At 41.5% G+C, this 17,037-nt stretch overlaps 3 protein-coding genes across 3 annotated transcripts in view; 1 reads left to right on the forward strand and 2 right to left on the reverse strand. All coding sequences in view use genetic code 11, as the record gives it.

Annotated features, from left to right (window-relative positions):
- The window catches only part of EGR_02435 (Eukaryotic translation initiation factor 3 subunit B), a gene marked incomplete at both ends in the record, with an annotated part of 21,347 nt that extends 20,766 nt beyond the window's left edge, over positions 1–581 (reverse strand). The window contains one exon of the mRNA XM_024491684.1: positions 495–581. Coding sequence (XP_024353835.1) covers positions 495–581 — 87 coding nt within the window. The remainder of the gene's footprint in view (positions 1–494) is intronic.
- Positions 582–6,129: 5,548 nt separating this feature from the next.
- On the forward strand, positions 6,130–7,931 carry EGR_02436 (6-phosphogluconolactonase; the record flags this gene model as incomplete). Its single annotated transcript, XM_024491685.1, has 5 exons — positions 6,130–6,145; positions 6,634–6,762; positions 6,878–7,227; positions 7,399–7,539; positions 7,809–7,931. The coding sequence occupies 5 exons, from the start codon at positions 6,130–6,132 to the stop codon at positions 7,929–7,931; spliced, it is 759 nt and encodes a 252-aa protein (XP_024353836.1).
- A 637-nt stretch (positions 7,932–8,568) lies between these two features.
- On the reverse strand, positions 8,569–15,542 carry EGR_02437 (Protein BAT5; the record flags this gene model as incomplete). The annotated part of the gene is made up of 15 exons (XM_024491686.1): positions 8,569–8,775; positions 9,055–9,263; positions 9,990–10,063; positions 10,217–10,279; positions 10,558–10,614; positions 10,768–10,831; positions 11,050–11,113; positions 11,395–11,559; positions 11,824–11,937; positions 12,067–12,168; positions 14,096–14,136; positions 14,740–14,813; positions 14,880–14,979; positions 15,298–15,421; positions 15,453–15,542. 15 exons carry the CDS (start codon positions 15,540–15,542, stop codon positions 8,569–8,571), a joined length of 1,548 nt encoding a protein of 515 aa, XP_024353837.1.
- Between the last annotated feature and the right edge of the window lie 1,495 nt (positions 15,543–17,037).

The following is a 17,037-nucleotide window of genomic DNA, read 5'->3' on the forward strand; positions in this document are numbered from 1 at the left end:
TCTCGTGAATCCAAATGATACAGTTAAAAATTTAGTGGATCCTATGATTAATACGGTGTAACACCTCATTTCCATAACATAAGCATTAAATAACTATTAAGGCGAATTATAGGCGGAGAGCACATACTTTGTGCAAGTTGGATATTTAAGACCAGTTTTATCTTACCCCAAGGTAGGGAAGGGATTACATAGGACTTGTGTAGTACTTTTGTAAATGGTTGAAAATTGGCACAAAACAAGCCTATTCTTAAAGAATAAATCAAATTCTATTGCTTAAAGAGCCTCTACTGTTTGAGCTCTATTTTCAAGCAATTCGATCCATAAGGCAGATTTGTGGGCGACAAGATGTGTTTTCAAAATGGGGCGTATTGCGTTCCTTGCCTACTCCCTCGCCCCTGATCTTCATAGCTCTTAAAAGACCAGACTAATTTAATGAGACATGCTTGTTAGTTAGGGTCAACAAGAAGCAGAGTAGGTTTGGGGAATTGGGATACAGGAGTTTTCTCTGCTTCAGGAGATTCTGACCACTCCTCTATCACAAGGTTCACGTTGCTTGCCCACCTCTCACCTAGTAGATGCATCTTAAACAATGTATGCGTTGAACTGCGAAACTGTGTTGCTGCAGTTCTCCGTACCAGTGTGCAACTAAACGGTCGATCTCGTTCATTGTTTTTTCAGGTTGGTGTTTAATGATTCGTCCCAACTATGAGCTTCATCGCTATCGGGTGATGTCCGAAGTGTGTAACCCATGAGTAGATAGCAAACAGTTTACTTGGTGCTAGCACTTCTCTGTCTCATTTTGAAGTCTAGTACTCGCGTAGGCGATGACGTGTTCCCTTCCTTCTTTGTCCCATTGAAAGAGTACACACCCCACGGGTACGTCGCTCCCACCCGTATCCACCACGAACGGTGGGGTGCTCGATTCGAAATTAGGTAATGCTAGGACCTGTACGGCAGTTGAGCATTTGCTTCAGCTCTTCAAACGTCTTATTTTGATCTTTCTCTTACTTGAAATTCCTTTTTGCCTGCTTTTCTGTTAATTTATGCATCGGACTGGCGAACTTAGCAAAACCTCCGACAAAACGCCCACAGTAATTTTTAAAACCTAATAAACTTCGGATCTCCGTCTAATTGGTTGGTATTGGCCATGTCCTCATTTGTTTGTACGGTCTTCGGTGAGTGCCATCCCATCTGACGGCACTGTATGCCTTAGGATGATGACCGAGCGTTGCAGAAAAGGCATTTCTTTGGGTTCAGGGTCAGCCCTGTGTCTCGCGGACGGTCTTACACTAGTTTCAAGCTGGCGTTATGCTCTCGAATATCTCTATCAAAAACGGAATTACCATCCAGATAGGTTATACAGTGTTTTGCTAATAAACTAGTTAATGCTGTTTACATCAGGTGTTGGAAGGTGGGCGCAGCCTAAGAGTCGAAAGAGCATCGTTTGAAATAAACAAAACTCGTTTGGCAATAAAAAGCTGTCTTCTCTTTATCCATTTTAGCCGCCTCACCTACCAATGTCCCGATTTCAAGTCTAGGGTGGAGAACCACTTTGAAACGTTGATGTGGGGTAATGGGAATCCATCCATCTTAGTTACGGCGTTCAGCTTCCTACAGTCGATGCAAAACTGTAGGCTCGATCGGAGGGCCCCATGGTGATTTTTACGGTCTTATAATCTCGTCCAGAATCATCTCTTTAACCAGAGGGTCTACCTCCTCTAGCAGAGGAGGTAGAATAAGTCTGGGTGGTTGCCAGATGGGCCTAGCTTCGCCGTAAAAATGTCTTCGCCTACTTAGTTAACAACTCGCGATGTTTTTTTCTCTCTTCATCGAAAATATGAGTCAGCTGTACGCAAAGTTCATCTGAGTTGTTCATGCGGGTGGCTGCGGCTTCAAAAAGAGCGCCGCAGATGTCATCTGAGCCTTTTTTGGTAGCGAAGCCGTTGTGCTGGCTTCATTGCCTTGGTGGGTGGAAAAGGTGCCTTCCGCAAAATTTGAGACAGCTTTGGCGTAACGTAGAAATTGAGTACCAAGTATCACATCTCAAGTCAGTTCTTCACACAATAAATTATACTAAGTTTGTTTCTCTATGCAGACTTCTCACGACGTATCCCCTTTTACTAGCATCTTCTTTCTGGTTAAGGTAATTATGTAGAAACAGAAAAGATCCTAATATTATTACAAAGAGTAGGGAAAGCCTGAGAATTTACCATTGATTTGGCTGCGCCAGAGTCATGTAGGAAATTGTATTGAAGTCCCTTAAGTTTACCTGGGACCTGAATAAATAAATTAGAACCGTTTGGTAGCAAGTGGGATAGGGAAAAGAAGGCCCATCTGGTCTTGGGCTATAGCGCAAAGGGGCACGATGTGGATGTGCTGAGGTAGACAGTCTGTTGGGCACCTGGTGAAGTGAGGCTGCTCGGCTTTCTTGGACCTTTGGGTTGCGAAATTGACCAAGCTGATTAAGAAAGTTGGTCTTTATGCCGCAGAGCTTCTTAACCATAACGGGTGGTCGGGTTCTGTGTCTGAATTGGACAGTCAATAAGTTAGCGACCCTGTTTGGAGGTGAGCAGCTAAGGGTACGTTTCATCAGATAATGAATGCTACCAACGTACTGCTCGTCAACCTCACTGGATTTTTGGAAGTAAAAGAAGTGCCTGGTGAAGGCCTGTTCTTCCCGGTAAATGACGAGTTGATTTAAGATGTCCGGGGCGATGCTGACGTCTATTACAGCCGAAAACAAATCTTGGGAAGACTAAAGAACACAATACTCGGGCGGAATATGTACTGTCGCAAATAGAAGGACTTAAGGACTACGTGCACGGCTCAAAGGCCAATGGCGGAGCCTCCGTTTTGCCACAAAAATCGGGATTTAAACAGTCAACATAGTACACAAACCCTCGCCTCTTTTGAGTAGTACCCGCCGATCCCCTTGGTCGAACTCCCCCGACAGCCATTACATCATAGTCGGTGTTAGAAAAACACTCATGAACCAACCGCACCACTGGTCAAGTTTTTATGTCAATGGAAAAAAAACTTGACCGCGAAGTCGTGGCAATTCTACTGCATCTAAAGTTTCGGCCTGTTGGGGAACTATATTGGGGGGACAATGGAATATGCTGATTAGCACGCGTGTCCAACGTTAGTACAATGAAAGTCGGCCTAAAAGCAAAATCATATAATAAACGACGGAATTTAACATAGTTTTACGGGAGTAGGGTTTTGCGCTTTTCCCACCTTGCCACGTGGTTCTCATTTGTGGGTTCTGTCGAGCCGGAAGAGTAGTAGAGGGGTATCACGTGTTCACCTTAATCACATCTTTATATAGGTACGGTAGACAGCTCCGTAACGGACTTTTCCAGAGGGTTCATGGCTAGTGTCAATTCGATTCTCAATAGCTTTCCAACAGACTACGGAAGCGGGATAGTTGCTGAAGGTAGACGCCATTTCCTCTCTTCTGTTATGGGCCGTCACAGATTCTCCCATCTGTAGCATACGCAGCCATTCCACTCCACTAAGGCTAATCACCCTGCGGTAGAAATCTGGCTATTTTTCTAGAGTCTTCACTGAAGCCTGACTAAGCTACATCACTGAAAAAGAACACTGGCAGAAGATTCCTGCCTCTGGGTGTATGTACAATGCCCAGACACTCAAGGCCCCGAATAGCTAGACGTAAAGTTAAATCAAATATAAATTTGCTACAGTACATTTAATAAGTGCACCATTGGATTGTCACCTTTATAGCCTCCCAGATCTTCTGTGCTCGAAAAATGAACCATTCTTCTACATTAGAATGTCGCACTTCAGGCACAGCAATTTTAACAGCTATCATAATTTTCATGTTGGATTAACAAACTTTGGCGTCACGACATGAGAATATTTGCTGAGAATGCCTGGGTCTACGGAGACTAGCAAGAGAATGGTTGTGGAAGTTAATCCAATTTTTGGCAATCACTTCAATCTTTTTCCGCAAGAAGACAATTACTGGGTGAAGATGTGCCACATTTTAGATATTTGAAACTGCTCAATAAGGTGTTATCGATGAGTTGCATAAGGATATGTACTTATGTGAATAAACGGTATCACTTTCATTTCTCTAGTACCTTGGTAAAACTTAGACAACTGTGTGAGCAGCACAGGATTGAGAAACTTATGAAGGTGGATAGGCTTACTTTAAGTAATATCCTTAGTTCAGTAACTCCAATTTAAACAAATTTGCCTATGAATAGCGATTTATGTGTGGAGTCCCTTCGCTGCAGAACGTCGTGGAGTTAGTGAAGTTTATAAACAGAATCAGACTACGGATAAAGCGAATTCGACGAGATGTATCGTCGATGCTCGGATAAAATGTCTTCTCCCCCTCCTAAATAGTCGATGACCTACTATTCTCTGTTCACAGGTGTTTTAAATTATTTGCGCCCTTCTGATAGTCGAAGTAGAAAGTGGATAGCGGTTGCGCCAAGGTCAATGCTCAAAAGAAGAAAGCTATGCAGCATTTTGTCAACTATTAAATGATACATTCGGGCACATGGACTCTTAAGTTACTGCTTGCATCGCAGCATCATAACAATCATCTCCAAGCTTCTAGCTCTATTTGTAATAAATATTTTTGAACACGAATATGCCGTTGGCTGGGCATCAGGAAGGGCCCAAGTCTCTAGAATCTGCCTGTCTGAGAGAATATTAATTCTCCATTAGAAATCTCTGGCTTGATAATGACGTAGGCTACGAATAATCCCGAGGTACAATTGGGTCCTTTAATGCCTTACTTAGATAGTTCTCATTTCCAGAGTCTAATTAGTCTTTTAATATAATATTACAATAATTTGAAGTGATGTGGACGTTGTAAAATACGTGTTTATTTGAGTACACCCTTTTTAGATGCCAAGAGGATAGATTTAACAACCTCGTGATCGCGAAATCATCGCAGAATTCTAGTGGAGAGACAGGCATTGATTCACTTGAATTATTTGCCAAATCCTGCATTACAAAATAAATGATGCTTTTCTCTAACCACCCCTCCTGATTCAGGGGTGTGCAATTGGAGTTTAAAGGAAAAAAACAGTGGGAATGCTGCACTGATAGTAGCATTCGCGGACCTTTCGCCCTTCAAAATGGAAACGAATTTCAACAAATAGCTCGAGTACACCAGATTCCACCCCTGTTTTCAGCCTCGATGCTAAAAACAGCAGACCTTACGAGCACTTTCTGAGAACCATTTTTCGGCTGTAGTAAGTGTCAGGATAGTCTAGTGTAGCGTCTCGGGACTCCCTGAAGACGAAAGAAGACACAATACTCGGGCAGAATATATATATTCAGCACGGAGAAGGTGTCTGGGCTGTTGGCATGGCCCAAAAGGCCAGCCCACCCAGCGAGGTACAAGGGGGCTAATTCGAAGTACAAAAGTGGCGCCTCATCAGAACCGAGAGATAAACCACTATCGTATTACACTAGTATACGGATTTTGGGAATGCTGCAACCCTTTGGCTCAACTTATAATCTCCCCTGAAGAACAGATTTTAGTCAATAAGTTCTTTTATAGTAACCAAGAGAAATATCCAAGATGTTAGCAGAAACTAGCAAAGTGTGCCTTCTACGACTTATGCCCAAAAGGAGACTGGAGGTGGGTAGTTATCCACTTTGATCAGAGTTCTTTTGCACATTAGGATCGGCAAACTTCACAGTACAGACATAAACTCTCGGTGAATTTAACTTTGGACCAAAAAAGTCAGAAGTTGGCCACAGCACTGAGCCACGAAAACGACAACGACTGATCAAATCCAACACCCATCTGCCGAGGTCATCCGCGACACGTCACCGTGTTAGATGAGCTCTCTTTACCCCTAGCCTGTTTGGCTTTTAACGGGACCCAGTGACTTTCCCGTGAGTATAACATCTTTGAGCGATTCTGGTGTACTAGGAATTCCTTACGTCCATTTGAAAACGGGAGGTTAATGCAGCTGATAAGGCTTGGTAGTTTGGCTAGTTGACACACTCAGTATTAATTTGTGGGGGTTCTATCGTAAGTTTTAGCAGTTTTGCGGCGAATTTATTGCGAGCAATAGCAAATAAGCATGCTTAGCACGATTTTTTAATATCGAGCAATGCGTACAGCCCAAAGAGACCGTGATGGCTCAGCAACAAGGTTTTTGGTGCTGGTGCCTTATTGTTTGAAATCAAAACTGATTGCCTACATCCGATTGCGACTTTACCTTCAGCCAATACACTTTTAACACATCAGGAAAGCTCACTATTTTGATGCTGATAATAGCCTAGATTTTTGAAAACTAGCCTGTTATGACGTGCAGAATTTTTCGACTTACGCACCACTATATTTCTTTGTGAAATAAATGCGGATGCTGCATGAGGTGGTTAATTTTATGCCATGTTGATGTTGATATGAAGATCGTGCACAATCAATGCTAATTAAACAAAGCGGGACTTTGGAAATTGTGTGGACTGGTACTTTGTTTCATTTGTGAGGACGTCTAGACTTTGCTTCCATTTCTCGTTTGCTGGTGCTTTTATTAAGATTATGCGGTCAAAATACTGCAAAATAGTTTTTCCTTACGCAATTGTTAATGCAGCTGTGCACTTGCCTTGTTTGCGACTATGATTATAGTTTCTTGACAGGTCTTGGCATGCCACGCGTCTTTGTTAGCGCCTCGGAAGAAGCTTTCAAGAATGCTGTTGTGGACGAAATTTATTCGGTGTTGCGCACGACTACAAGCGATCGGCGAATCGTGTCTGTTGGACTGTCTGGTTTGTTTTTTGGGTTATTTCATTTTACACTTATTCCTTCTGTATAGTTTTCTTAAATGGCGAGACTGTTTGGAACATCTGTATTTCTACTAACAATGTTTGCTTCCCTTGAAAGGTGGTTCCATGCCCTTCCAGATCTCTCCTGGCTTAATAGCTTTGAGCGATGTTGATTGGAGCCGCGTGCACTTTTTCTTCTGCGATGAAAGAGTCGTTCCGTTTGATGATCCAGAGTCAACGTTTGGCGTCTATCAAAGGACACTCTTTTCAAAACTTTCTCCCGCACCTGTTGTACACAAGATCGATCCCACTGTTACAACAACAGAAGAAGTAGCGGAACTCTATCAAAACGATATTCTTGAATTCTTTGGCGCAGAGAACGGCTACCCGGTTTTTGATCTCATTCTTCTGGGCATAGGTCCAGATGGCCACACTTGCTCATTGTTTCCGCGTCACAAACTTCTAGAGGTGCGTTACTTCCACCGGTTAAGCTCCTGAAATTTACTTAAAAAACTAGTTTTTCCCTAGTGTAGTTCAGTCTTGAGATCTGCCAGTTTATTGGTTCACTAAATTGGTTTACACCTTTACCTGAGATGTGCAATTGCAACCAGTTAACCCGTCATCTCTACTCTTTCGAAGATTGAAAATCTGGTTGTCGCTCCGATCACTGATAGCCCTAAGCCCCCACCGAATCGGGTGACTCTAACTCTCCCCGTGATCAATAAAGCCAACAAGGTGATGTTTATTGTCACCGGAGCCAATAAGGCAGAAGTTATCAAGGTGAGTTCGCCTGTAACATTATACTCTGTGTGGACAATTGTACAGTCAAATCCTTCGGAATAATTCTCTAGCGTTTCCACCTTCAACATCCTCGTCATAGTGCCATAAAAAGTGTCTATGGTTTGTGTAGCAATTTGCTCTCAATTACTAGAATCAATTGTGTTCATTTAGTCTTCCTAACTAGCATTATCTGGCAATTTAGTCCAGATGTCGGACCAACACCTTGGGTGTGATAAGAGTCTTCGCTTAGTCTCGCTTTTACATTATAGAAAATCATAGAGGATGATCATCCGTCGGTGATGTACCCCGCAAGCATGGTTCAACCCCTTGCCTCGAAACCCTCATGGCATCTTGATGGGGCCGCAGCCAAATTACTTACTTCTGCCAACTAGCTTTACTGACTTTCTGCTCGCCGGTTAGTGCGTGCTCCAAATCCGTCCGTCCAATTTTCTGATTTGCCAGTCTGCACTCTAACCCGTTATACCAGTCTACCCTCACTATTTGTTCTTTGATCGAAAACGCATACAACTAACCATCAATTTTGGAAACTTGATAAAGTTCATTCTTGCCGATCACGAATCCTTCCTTACCCCTAGTTGCGAAATTATAGACCTCATCTTCTGCCAATCTACGAATAAAGACGCTTGGTGGATGATGAAATGCTCCTTAAGCGGCTATCGTTCCACAGTTGCGATCCACTTGTAGTCAGTATCTTTTATCATCATCGACTCGAAAAATTGTTAACGGTAGTTGGATAATTCGCAGTGTTAAACTCGTTGTTTAACTATTGGAACATCCCTCCCACTATGCTAGTTTTAACCGATAGTAAATGAATTTGAGGCTAACCGCCGGGAGTGTGCTAACAACTTGCATCGCTGCTATTATGATTTAGGGAAAAAACCGTCGTACAATGGTAGCAGTTAAGGTTAAATCCACTCGGACTCCAAGAAAGATATGATAGTCCAAGGCTCACAAGGGTAGTATCAGGAAGAAGTGATGTTTTCATGAGGGAGCGGGACTTCAGACCTATCAGGCAACTTTCTCCCAGTCGTTTATCTCTCCCCCATCCGCGCTGTCATCGTAGCCATTGCTGGCGCTGCTGCCTTCGGTCTCCAAATCGATGTTGACAGTCTGCGAGCGACAGAGGACGAGGGACTCAGACCAGGGTTCCTGGAAGCTCCCCTGGTCTAGTGTGGTGCAATGGCTACCCTTTGCTTCCATAAAATACTTACTGGTCTACAAGGGGACGAGTTGAATCTCCAGAACAGTTCCTGCTTGTACATGGGAAACATCCTCTCGTTAACGGGATCTTTCGGACACTAATCACGAAATATAAGGTAATAACTTAATTATGATCATAAAACTGGTAGCCTCGTTCCGATGTCCTTCTCTGCCTGAATGAAGCTTGTTCTCGGTAAAAAATTCATTGTCCATCTAGCCCTAGGGTCTACGTGAATATGTTACTGGAGCTCAAGTATAAGACAGCGGTAAAGGAGGCGGCATGCAGAGACGTACCAAGTAGATGAGGACGGAGCGTTTCATAGCGTCGCTGATCCCTTCCTCGCCAAGATGGGAGGGAAAGGGGAGAGAGCGGTGCACATCCATCGTCAAGCCGGAGGCATCATCCTCAGAGCAAGCGAAATCCAGCATCTCCTTACGAAACTCGTGCTGCAAAATTGGCGCCATCACCTCGTCCACTATGCCGTGTTTCGTCAAATAGGACTCTACGGACGGAATTATATTCACAATTGCAAAGAGACGTGGCAGTGCTTTTCATCATTTTAGGACTCAGAGGCATCATAGACACTAATATCGAGGTTTCGGAAGTTATTGGATGAGGCTAGCCGAGGTCTGACGGTGCATACACACCCCTAAGTGACACCAGGGTTAAAAACTAAACTTTTTAAAAAGATTTTACTGATCTGGAGTTAGCATTTATTCTATCAGAAAAAAACACGAAACAGTAAAAGTGGTTTCAAAAGCGTCACATTTATACAGTTAACCAGTCTCGTCAATGTGTTTTCATATACGGTTCTAGTCTGTACCACGCATCACACCGCATCACTTACGACGCAGTTAGTAGGTTTATAACGCTAACCTGCGTAACTAACAATCGCGTTGATTAAGAAACAATGCCTTTTTAATTTAGTATGACTAAAGATTACACCTGAGGGCGCGTGAAGGAAAATGGGAGTTCGATTGCCCATGCAGCCGGATGTGTACGCGTGTGCCATTCAGAAAAGATCAGTATGCCATTAAACAAGCATTGCAGGAATAAAAGAAGTCAACGCAATGCAATTCGGCGAACACCTTGTCGGGCACCAAGACGAATGAATGCTTAAGTCTGTCTGCCACGAGTACCATCAATCACCGACTAGTACATGTTCTATGCCCCTCCAAGGTGCAAAACAAAACGAGGGGAAATTGGGGATTTCGATCCATCAACTTACCCTGTTCAGCCTTATCCATTGCAAGGTATTTCCAAAACAGAACCTCCGTGTCGTCATTAAAGAGGTGAGGAAACCTGAGGGAGACTCACACAGTTTAGACTGTGAATTCCATTAGTATCGAAACCCCTCATTCATCTACTTTAAATCAAGATCTAATGAAAAATACTTGCCATCCTATCGAACAAAAAAGATACGTTAATAAAAGCAGATACTTTAAATCAACTTACCTGTATTTCAGCAGGCCGAAGACCAAATAATTCCCACGATTCGATAATCGTTGCTCATCCGCACTAAAAATGAGTCTCAGTTTTGGAAGCATACATGCACTATCTGCAATTAACTGGGTTCCGCCCTTCATAAGAAAGCTTCAATTTAAAATGAGATCGGCCAACTTTTCTACTCCCATATGGGGAGCTTCAGTTCTTAAACTTATACAAAAAGCGAAAACAAGAAATGAAGACAGCTGATGCAAGGAAAAGCATTGGTCTACCCCCCTTGGTTGGTCGTCTGTTAATGGACTTACGTCCCAAGTATTTGGCAAAATTTACGTGTGAAAACGGGAACTTACTCTGTGGATATGACCTCGTCATTGCTACGTCGTATAATTCTAATCGGACCTGGGTACCTGAGGGGAAACGGAGCTTTGACAATAAAGTGATGAAGGAGAGTGCATGTGAGCAGCAAATTTGATGCATTCATCATGCACACCTTTATTACACAGCCTCGAACTAATGGAAAAAGCCATTATGGAGAAATATTTTAATGTCAGAAAACTTACTCAGTAATTTGTGCTACATTGTTTAAATTGAAGAAACTTTGAACCATGGCGACGGGGACTGATTCTACACAAAAAATAAGAAAAATATTTTATTGCTACATCGATTTATAGCATACGTTAAACAGCCACGAATCCCTGTTTGTTGTATAACGCAAACATCATTTGAGCTTTCACTAAAAGTGCTAACTAATGAAAGCGGAAAACAACGTGGTAACTCTTCGCCGACAAGTTAAGGCGTAGGATGAAACGTTTAAGGAGGTTTATCAAAAAAATGGCAACTACCTCCAATGAATGGTAGTGCGTTCCTACTCAATTCATCGAGTGCATCGAATGTCGCATCCAGAATCTAAAATGTAAGTAAAACGGCATGGCACTAGTTCTTCTTTTGTCTTGAGATAGATTCAGTTATTGGGCCACCTTGCGTCACCAGATTCATTTATAATCGTTTAGTTTATCTAAATAGGCATTAAAACGGACAAGACAAATCATCAGAGAGCAATGCCAAATGACTTTAAATTAATTTTTACTTCGTTTACACGATTGAGTGTGCTTAAACCCACAGAGATGAAGGTTTATTTAAAGTAAAACTTTATTAACGAGATCTTGTAATTGCATAAAAGCACACACCAATCCTCCAACACTGGGTAGTTGCATCGCAGCCCACGTAGCGGAGAAGCCACCAATAGACCAACCGAAGAGACGAATGTCCGCAGGCTCGAAGTGGAGATGATGGATAGCGAAGAGCACCACCGCCTCCGCCGCATTCATCTCTTGCTCTGGGAATGGCATGCCCTATTTGAAGCAAAACGCATTTGGCCACACAGCAAGTGTTTGTCGTCTCAGCATACCGTCTACACTATTGTGATTGACACCAGAAACGTATGAGTTCCTGTCGTTATTTCCACACACTAAATATTCATTCGGGTAATAAAAAGGAAAATAAAGGACCAACGGTTGCCCTCCATATCCAAATGAAACCAGGAAATGATAACATTTACCAAATCAGGCAAAAGAAATGGGGTAAAAAATTACAAAGTAGTCGTGCTGTAGACGCACCATGCTGCTTCCGAATCCGGGGTGATTCCACGCGAGGATCGAGAAACCAGCTGACAATGGAACGCCGGAAATGCCAATCTCAGCGAATCCTGCATTGCCCTCACAGCAGATGACCTCAGAGGAAGAAGCATGATTACGAATGGGACTGTGCCTTTATACTGGAATTTTCCAACTGGAGGGTGAAGCGAAAATCATCGCCGCGTTTACAATGGAAATTTTTAGTCAGCAAATCTAGTTGCTTACCAAGATCTCCCCATTTTCTGATTCTTCCCTTCGTCGATCGGCATAGAAGGCCTCCACAAACAGTCCCTCATTGGTAATGAGACCCACACGACGGGCATTGTACTGCCAGTAAACAATACACAATTTCGCATAATCGTGCGCAATAAAATCACATATCTTGCAACTGAACCAACTATCGTTAGCCCAACTAAAGAAAACTATCTGTACATTTTATTTCAACATTCTTCCCAAGATTTTGAATTCCTCAATATTTAAGGTAAACCTTACATCAGGGCAGTAAAGCAAATACTTTTCCAGCACGATAACTAGCATACCAACGTGGCCCCAAAATTTCAGCTCTACTTGGAAACATAAAAATCTGTCTTTTAGAGTTTAAATAGTAGGCTCTCAACCAGACGCCAAATGGAATAATTGACCAGGTGAATATGTGAAGCTGGAGGAGATTATGCTGGATTACTACGATGCAGCACACCAAAGTCCCCACAAAATAGCGATTATCCTCAAGCGGTGTTTCAAGGGCTTTTTCTACGGAATAGTGGGCCAATTAAGCATATCTTAAGCTAAAGAGTTCCGTGGATGCACAAATATTGCCTAGCAACATTTAAATGCTCCTTTTTATCAAATGGATAAACTAAACCTTTCAAAATTACTTAATTATCGGCAGTCCTGAGTAGAAGGGCCATTCATTGTCATCCAAATTAAAATATACAGCACATGCTGCGCTTTTATAGACAAATGAACGATGATTTCATGCAAGACATGAGCATGAGTTTGAAATTCCTCATAAAAGCGACGGGATTATTGTAACTCAACGCAATGGAATTATAAAAGCAGTTTATTAATTTTAACGAAGCCTTTATTATTCATATTTAATGGAAAATAACCTTTTCATCAACAATTTAGCCCCGAAATTAAATAATCTCGGATTGAACGGCCTTAAATTAGAGGAACAAAAGTTATTCCAATTGCATTTGGCAATTGTTTAAAAAATAGAAAGAGATTTAGCGGAAATAAAACTGTACTTTGCGAAATAAATAGGCGAAACCAACGATTATTCGCCATGTATTATGTTCAAAATATCTAGATTAAATCCGCGTTCCTATACTCAGGTACCGTTGATCTAGGCTTAGCAAACGGTGGAAACTTCACATGTTGCATATACCAATCGAACTAATGTGAACGCAATCAGAAATAGTCGAAAGTGGATAACAAAATTCGTGCCGTGCGTTTGTCCCCAAATTGTTGTCCAGCCTCAGATCACTCCAAAAGAACACCCAATTTATGTCTCAGGTTACAGGAGGGGTGTCTACCGATGACTTCGTTCACAAGGTAACTCATGAAGACAAAGCATTGTTTGCATCAATATTTTTCGGGAGAAAAAGTGCAGATTAGTTCGCAGTATTTAAGGAAGGCCGAAAAAGCATGCTATAGCAGATAATTTACTTCTAATTGCGACCAAAATAGCTAGTACTGACGACCAACTAAAGAACCAGAGTGGATGTGGCAAAATAGTGAAGATTTGTTGCATCCACCCTCCACTTAATATAAAACGAGGATTTACTAAAGAAGAAGAAGAATTGGGGACTTGAACTCAATTGCTCTTAAAATACGGCATTGTCATGCCTTGTAGTTTTGAAAAAAAAGGCTCAGCAATCACGCCAATGGTAGTCAAACTATGGATCAGGATGAAAGGACTTAAACCGAAGCGCAGGTGGTGTTTGAGACTGCTTTCCACCGATCCTTAAATTATCGACAAAGAAGGTTGCTTGAGGATTTCGCGTGCTTAACTTGATCTCTGCAGTGAAGTAGACAGCGAATTCGGTGTCAAAAATGCAGATCTTTGAATAAAACGTCCACAAAAATACACCTTTGAAAGCGCACCTCAGTTTCCATATTTTCTTATGGGCTGTAATGCCTAATAAGGAAAGCAGAACAAGTTCATAAGCTACACGAATGTGCTGGCTTGCACTGCGATGGTTGCTTAGTAAAATGTGAATGAGAAATTGGGAATGTTCTGTTCGTGACTCACTTTTGTTCGCAAAGACTCCAGCGCCTTCATTCGGGGTTCAACTAAAAACACAATATATGCGTCATCTTTCATCTGTTCAATGCGTCAACTTTTTGGAAGCAAACTACAATAACCACCCTATTCATACCATAATATGTTGAAAAATGCGCCTGTGTTCTAATAAACTGAAACGAGCTGTTGATAGCCAGTGATACGAACTAAATCAAATGTAAGGCGATGTAAAACCCAATCAGTGAGGATGACCATTCAAGCATTCCTAACTTTTACAACTTATGACAGAGGTAATAAGATCTAAGCATACTTTGATGACAAGTAGAGAGGGAAAGCACTGGCTGCCACAGATAGCTTATGAAGAAAAATACACCTAACACTTTATCAAGCCCAAGCCTTTAAATCTACAACGACAACCTATATTTACTCTACCTACAATTACTTACGATTTCTTCAAATAAAATCCGGTGTTCAACATAATATGAATACGGAGAATAAGTGACAAAGATAAGATAAAATTCGAAAGGCTATCAAATATCACGAAGTATTGATTGTAGCTCCAAGACCGCAGATTTTTTCTGTATTAAAGAAATGTGGAAGCTTAAAACTGTGGACCAACTAATTTTGATTTATTTAACAAGACGGTAACGTACGCGCCCAAGAATTGAACATGCTTAGGCAACCGGGATAAACCATTCTTACTCCAATGGTATTTGCAAGAATCGAGCTAGGAAAACGAAATGGTAAGGCAAGCTGAATAAACAAGGAATGCATACGGGGTAGGGCAACTTACAGGAATGGCATTAAAATTGAATAGGACTCCTTATGTCTAGTCTCCACTAGCTTACGTTCAAAACGCAAACTAGGCTCCAGATCGCGAACGTCAAATTGGGCTGGCCAAGGATACCGAAAGCCGTAAAGTGTTAATGCATCCTAGAATGAGCTTATCAAATGAAGTGGGCATACAATAAGATTCTGATCTAAGTTGTCCTCTGCGTTCAAATATATTATCACAAACCGCTTATAATATGGATTCATAAGACGAACAAACCCTAAATATATTTCATGAAGTGCCCACTTTAATATACTCACCCCTGAGAATGTAAAGCACAAAATATGTCGCGGTAAGCGTACAACCCAGTTTCAAATGTAGATAAAGGACGTTCCAGTGAAAAACTGTACTGATCTTGGTGGGTAATACACAAACTTACGATCAGAAATCGCAAACGGTAACCAAAGCCACACAGTCCACTTTGCCAGATCTATGCATACATCTGACATTTTGATAGCAAAAGAAAGCACCCGTTCAAACACATCTGCGGCATAAGGCTCAGACTAAAGGTAGTTTTAATCAGATATAACTCACAGGTGTTCTAAAACCTGTCGGAACACTGATCAATTCCGGCCCCGTAATCGCAAATACGATCTTTCGCAAAAGGTAATGTGAGGAACACATGCTGTAACACCAGAAACAAGAAACGTCAGAAACTTATGTGGCAAATGTTGCGCTTGAATCTTACAACTGGAATAGACAATAACAATTAAATCAGGTATATCATTGTGGGGAGAAAACTGGATTTGAGTGTTTTCAAACTGGAGCTTAAATGCATACTAGAAGTGAGGTAAAGTGGGACATAAGCAATAAAGATCTTCACAACAAAATTTATGTAAATCTCTCAAGATGCCAATTAGGACGAAAGAAAATGTTAACCAATTTGAGAGGCGTACCGGATTCTTAACTGCTACGAAAACGCCAACAAAATAAATAAAACATGTGCTTGATTAAAAGTGTTAATAAGTGGAAGACTTCTTATGCGGAATTTCGCATTCAGCCCAAACCGCCGCGAAGTAATGTTGAAAACAATGGTTACCAAACTAATAGTTAATATGTAACAGAGGAAAAGTTACTCTGCTAACGGTAAAGCGATTGGCCAATATTATCAGACTTGAAATAACAGGCTTAAATAATACCCATTAAAACCTTTAAATCTTTGGTGAATTTTATATCAGAGCCTTGTTTAGATTGCTACAACAAAACAATAGCATTTTTAAATAGAGCAAAGTGCATCATTCTAATGCCAGATTGGTCTGACTCTTGCACATTTTAAGACAGCTCTGTTTCTGCAGAATATAGTGTAATTTGGACAAGCTTACTGCAACTATTTGCTAACTCCCCTAAATGCACTGACTCCAAAGTCCATGCAGATATGGATATTTTGCTCTGCGGCGTGATCTGCGATCCACTCTAGCTTTCCTCGAGGCCTTCAAGCGTTGCTAATTCTCGAGCTCAACAAACGCTCGGGATATTATCGCTAGTTCCCATTGATGAAAAAACTAGGATTAAATATCTGGCATGTGCAATATTTTAAACGGAGTACTTAACCACTAAAACATTTAAAGCAATTTAATATATTCAATCTAACTCTGAATTAGTGAATTTTTTATCTGCATCAAACGTCATCGTGTAGTTATTGGCCTGTCAGCAGCGTTTTTCGCCTAATCTGCTTGCTTTTATGCCTTTTTTCATCAACTGATAACTAGTTTTACATTGGACTTACACGCCAACTCCTAGGAAGTGCCGTATAATTAAGCGATTTCTTCTAATGATATGCATATGATAACTATTTGCCTATGGGGGTCTGGCTTCTTGACTTATTCCATAACATCCTGTCCGCCCCCTTATCCTCACATCCTTTCACTGCTCTTCTAACAAGTTGCATTCTTAACTTGCACAACTTCCTATGGTTCTTAGAAGACTGCACTGTTAATCCTGGTAATCTGTTGTGTCAATAAATTCATCTAATTTTGTAGTAAAACCCCCTCTTGAACGAAGTGCCTCATGAAATATTCCATGTTACTCTTCAGTTTTTGATGATTGGCAACAAGAAACTAGTTCCGTCTTTTACAATTGACTAAAATCGGACTGTCGGTGTGGTGTTCTGGTTTGCGAT

Source organism: Echinococcus granulosus (genome assembly GCF_000524195.1).
Source record: "Echinococcus granulosus chromosome Unknown EG_S00011, whole genome shotgun sequence".
Lineage (NCBI taxonomy): Eukaryota > Metazoa > Platyhelminthes > Cestoda > Cyclophyllidea > Taeniidae > Echinococcus > Echinococcus granulosus.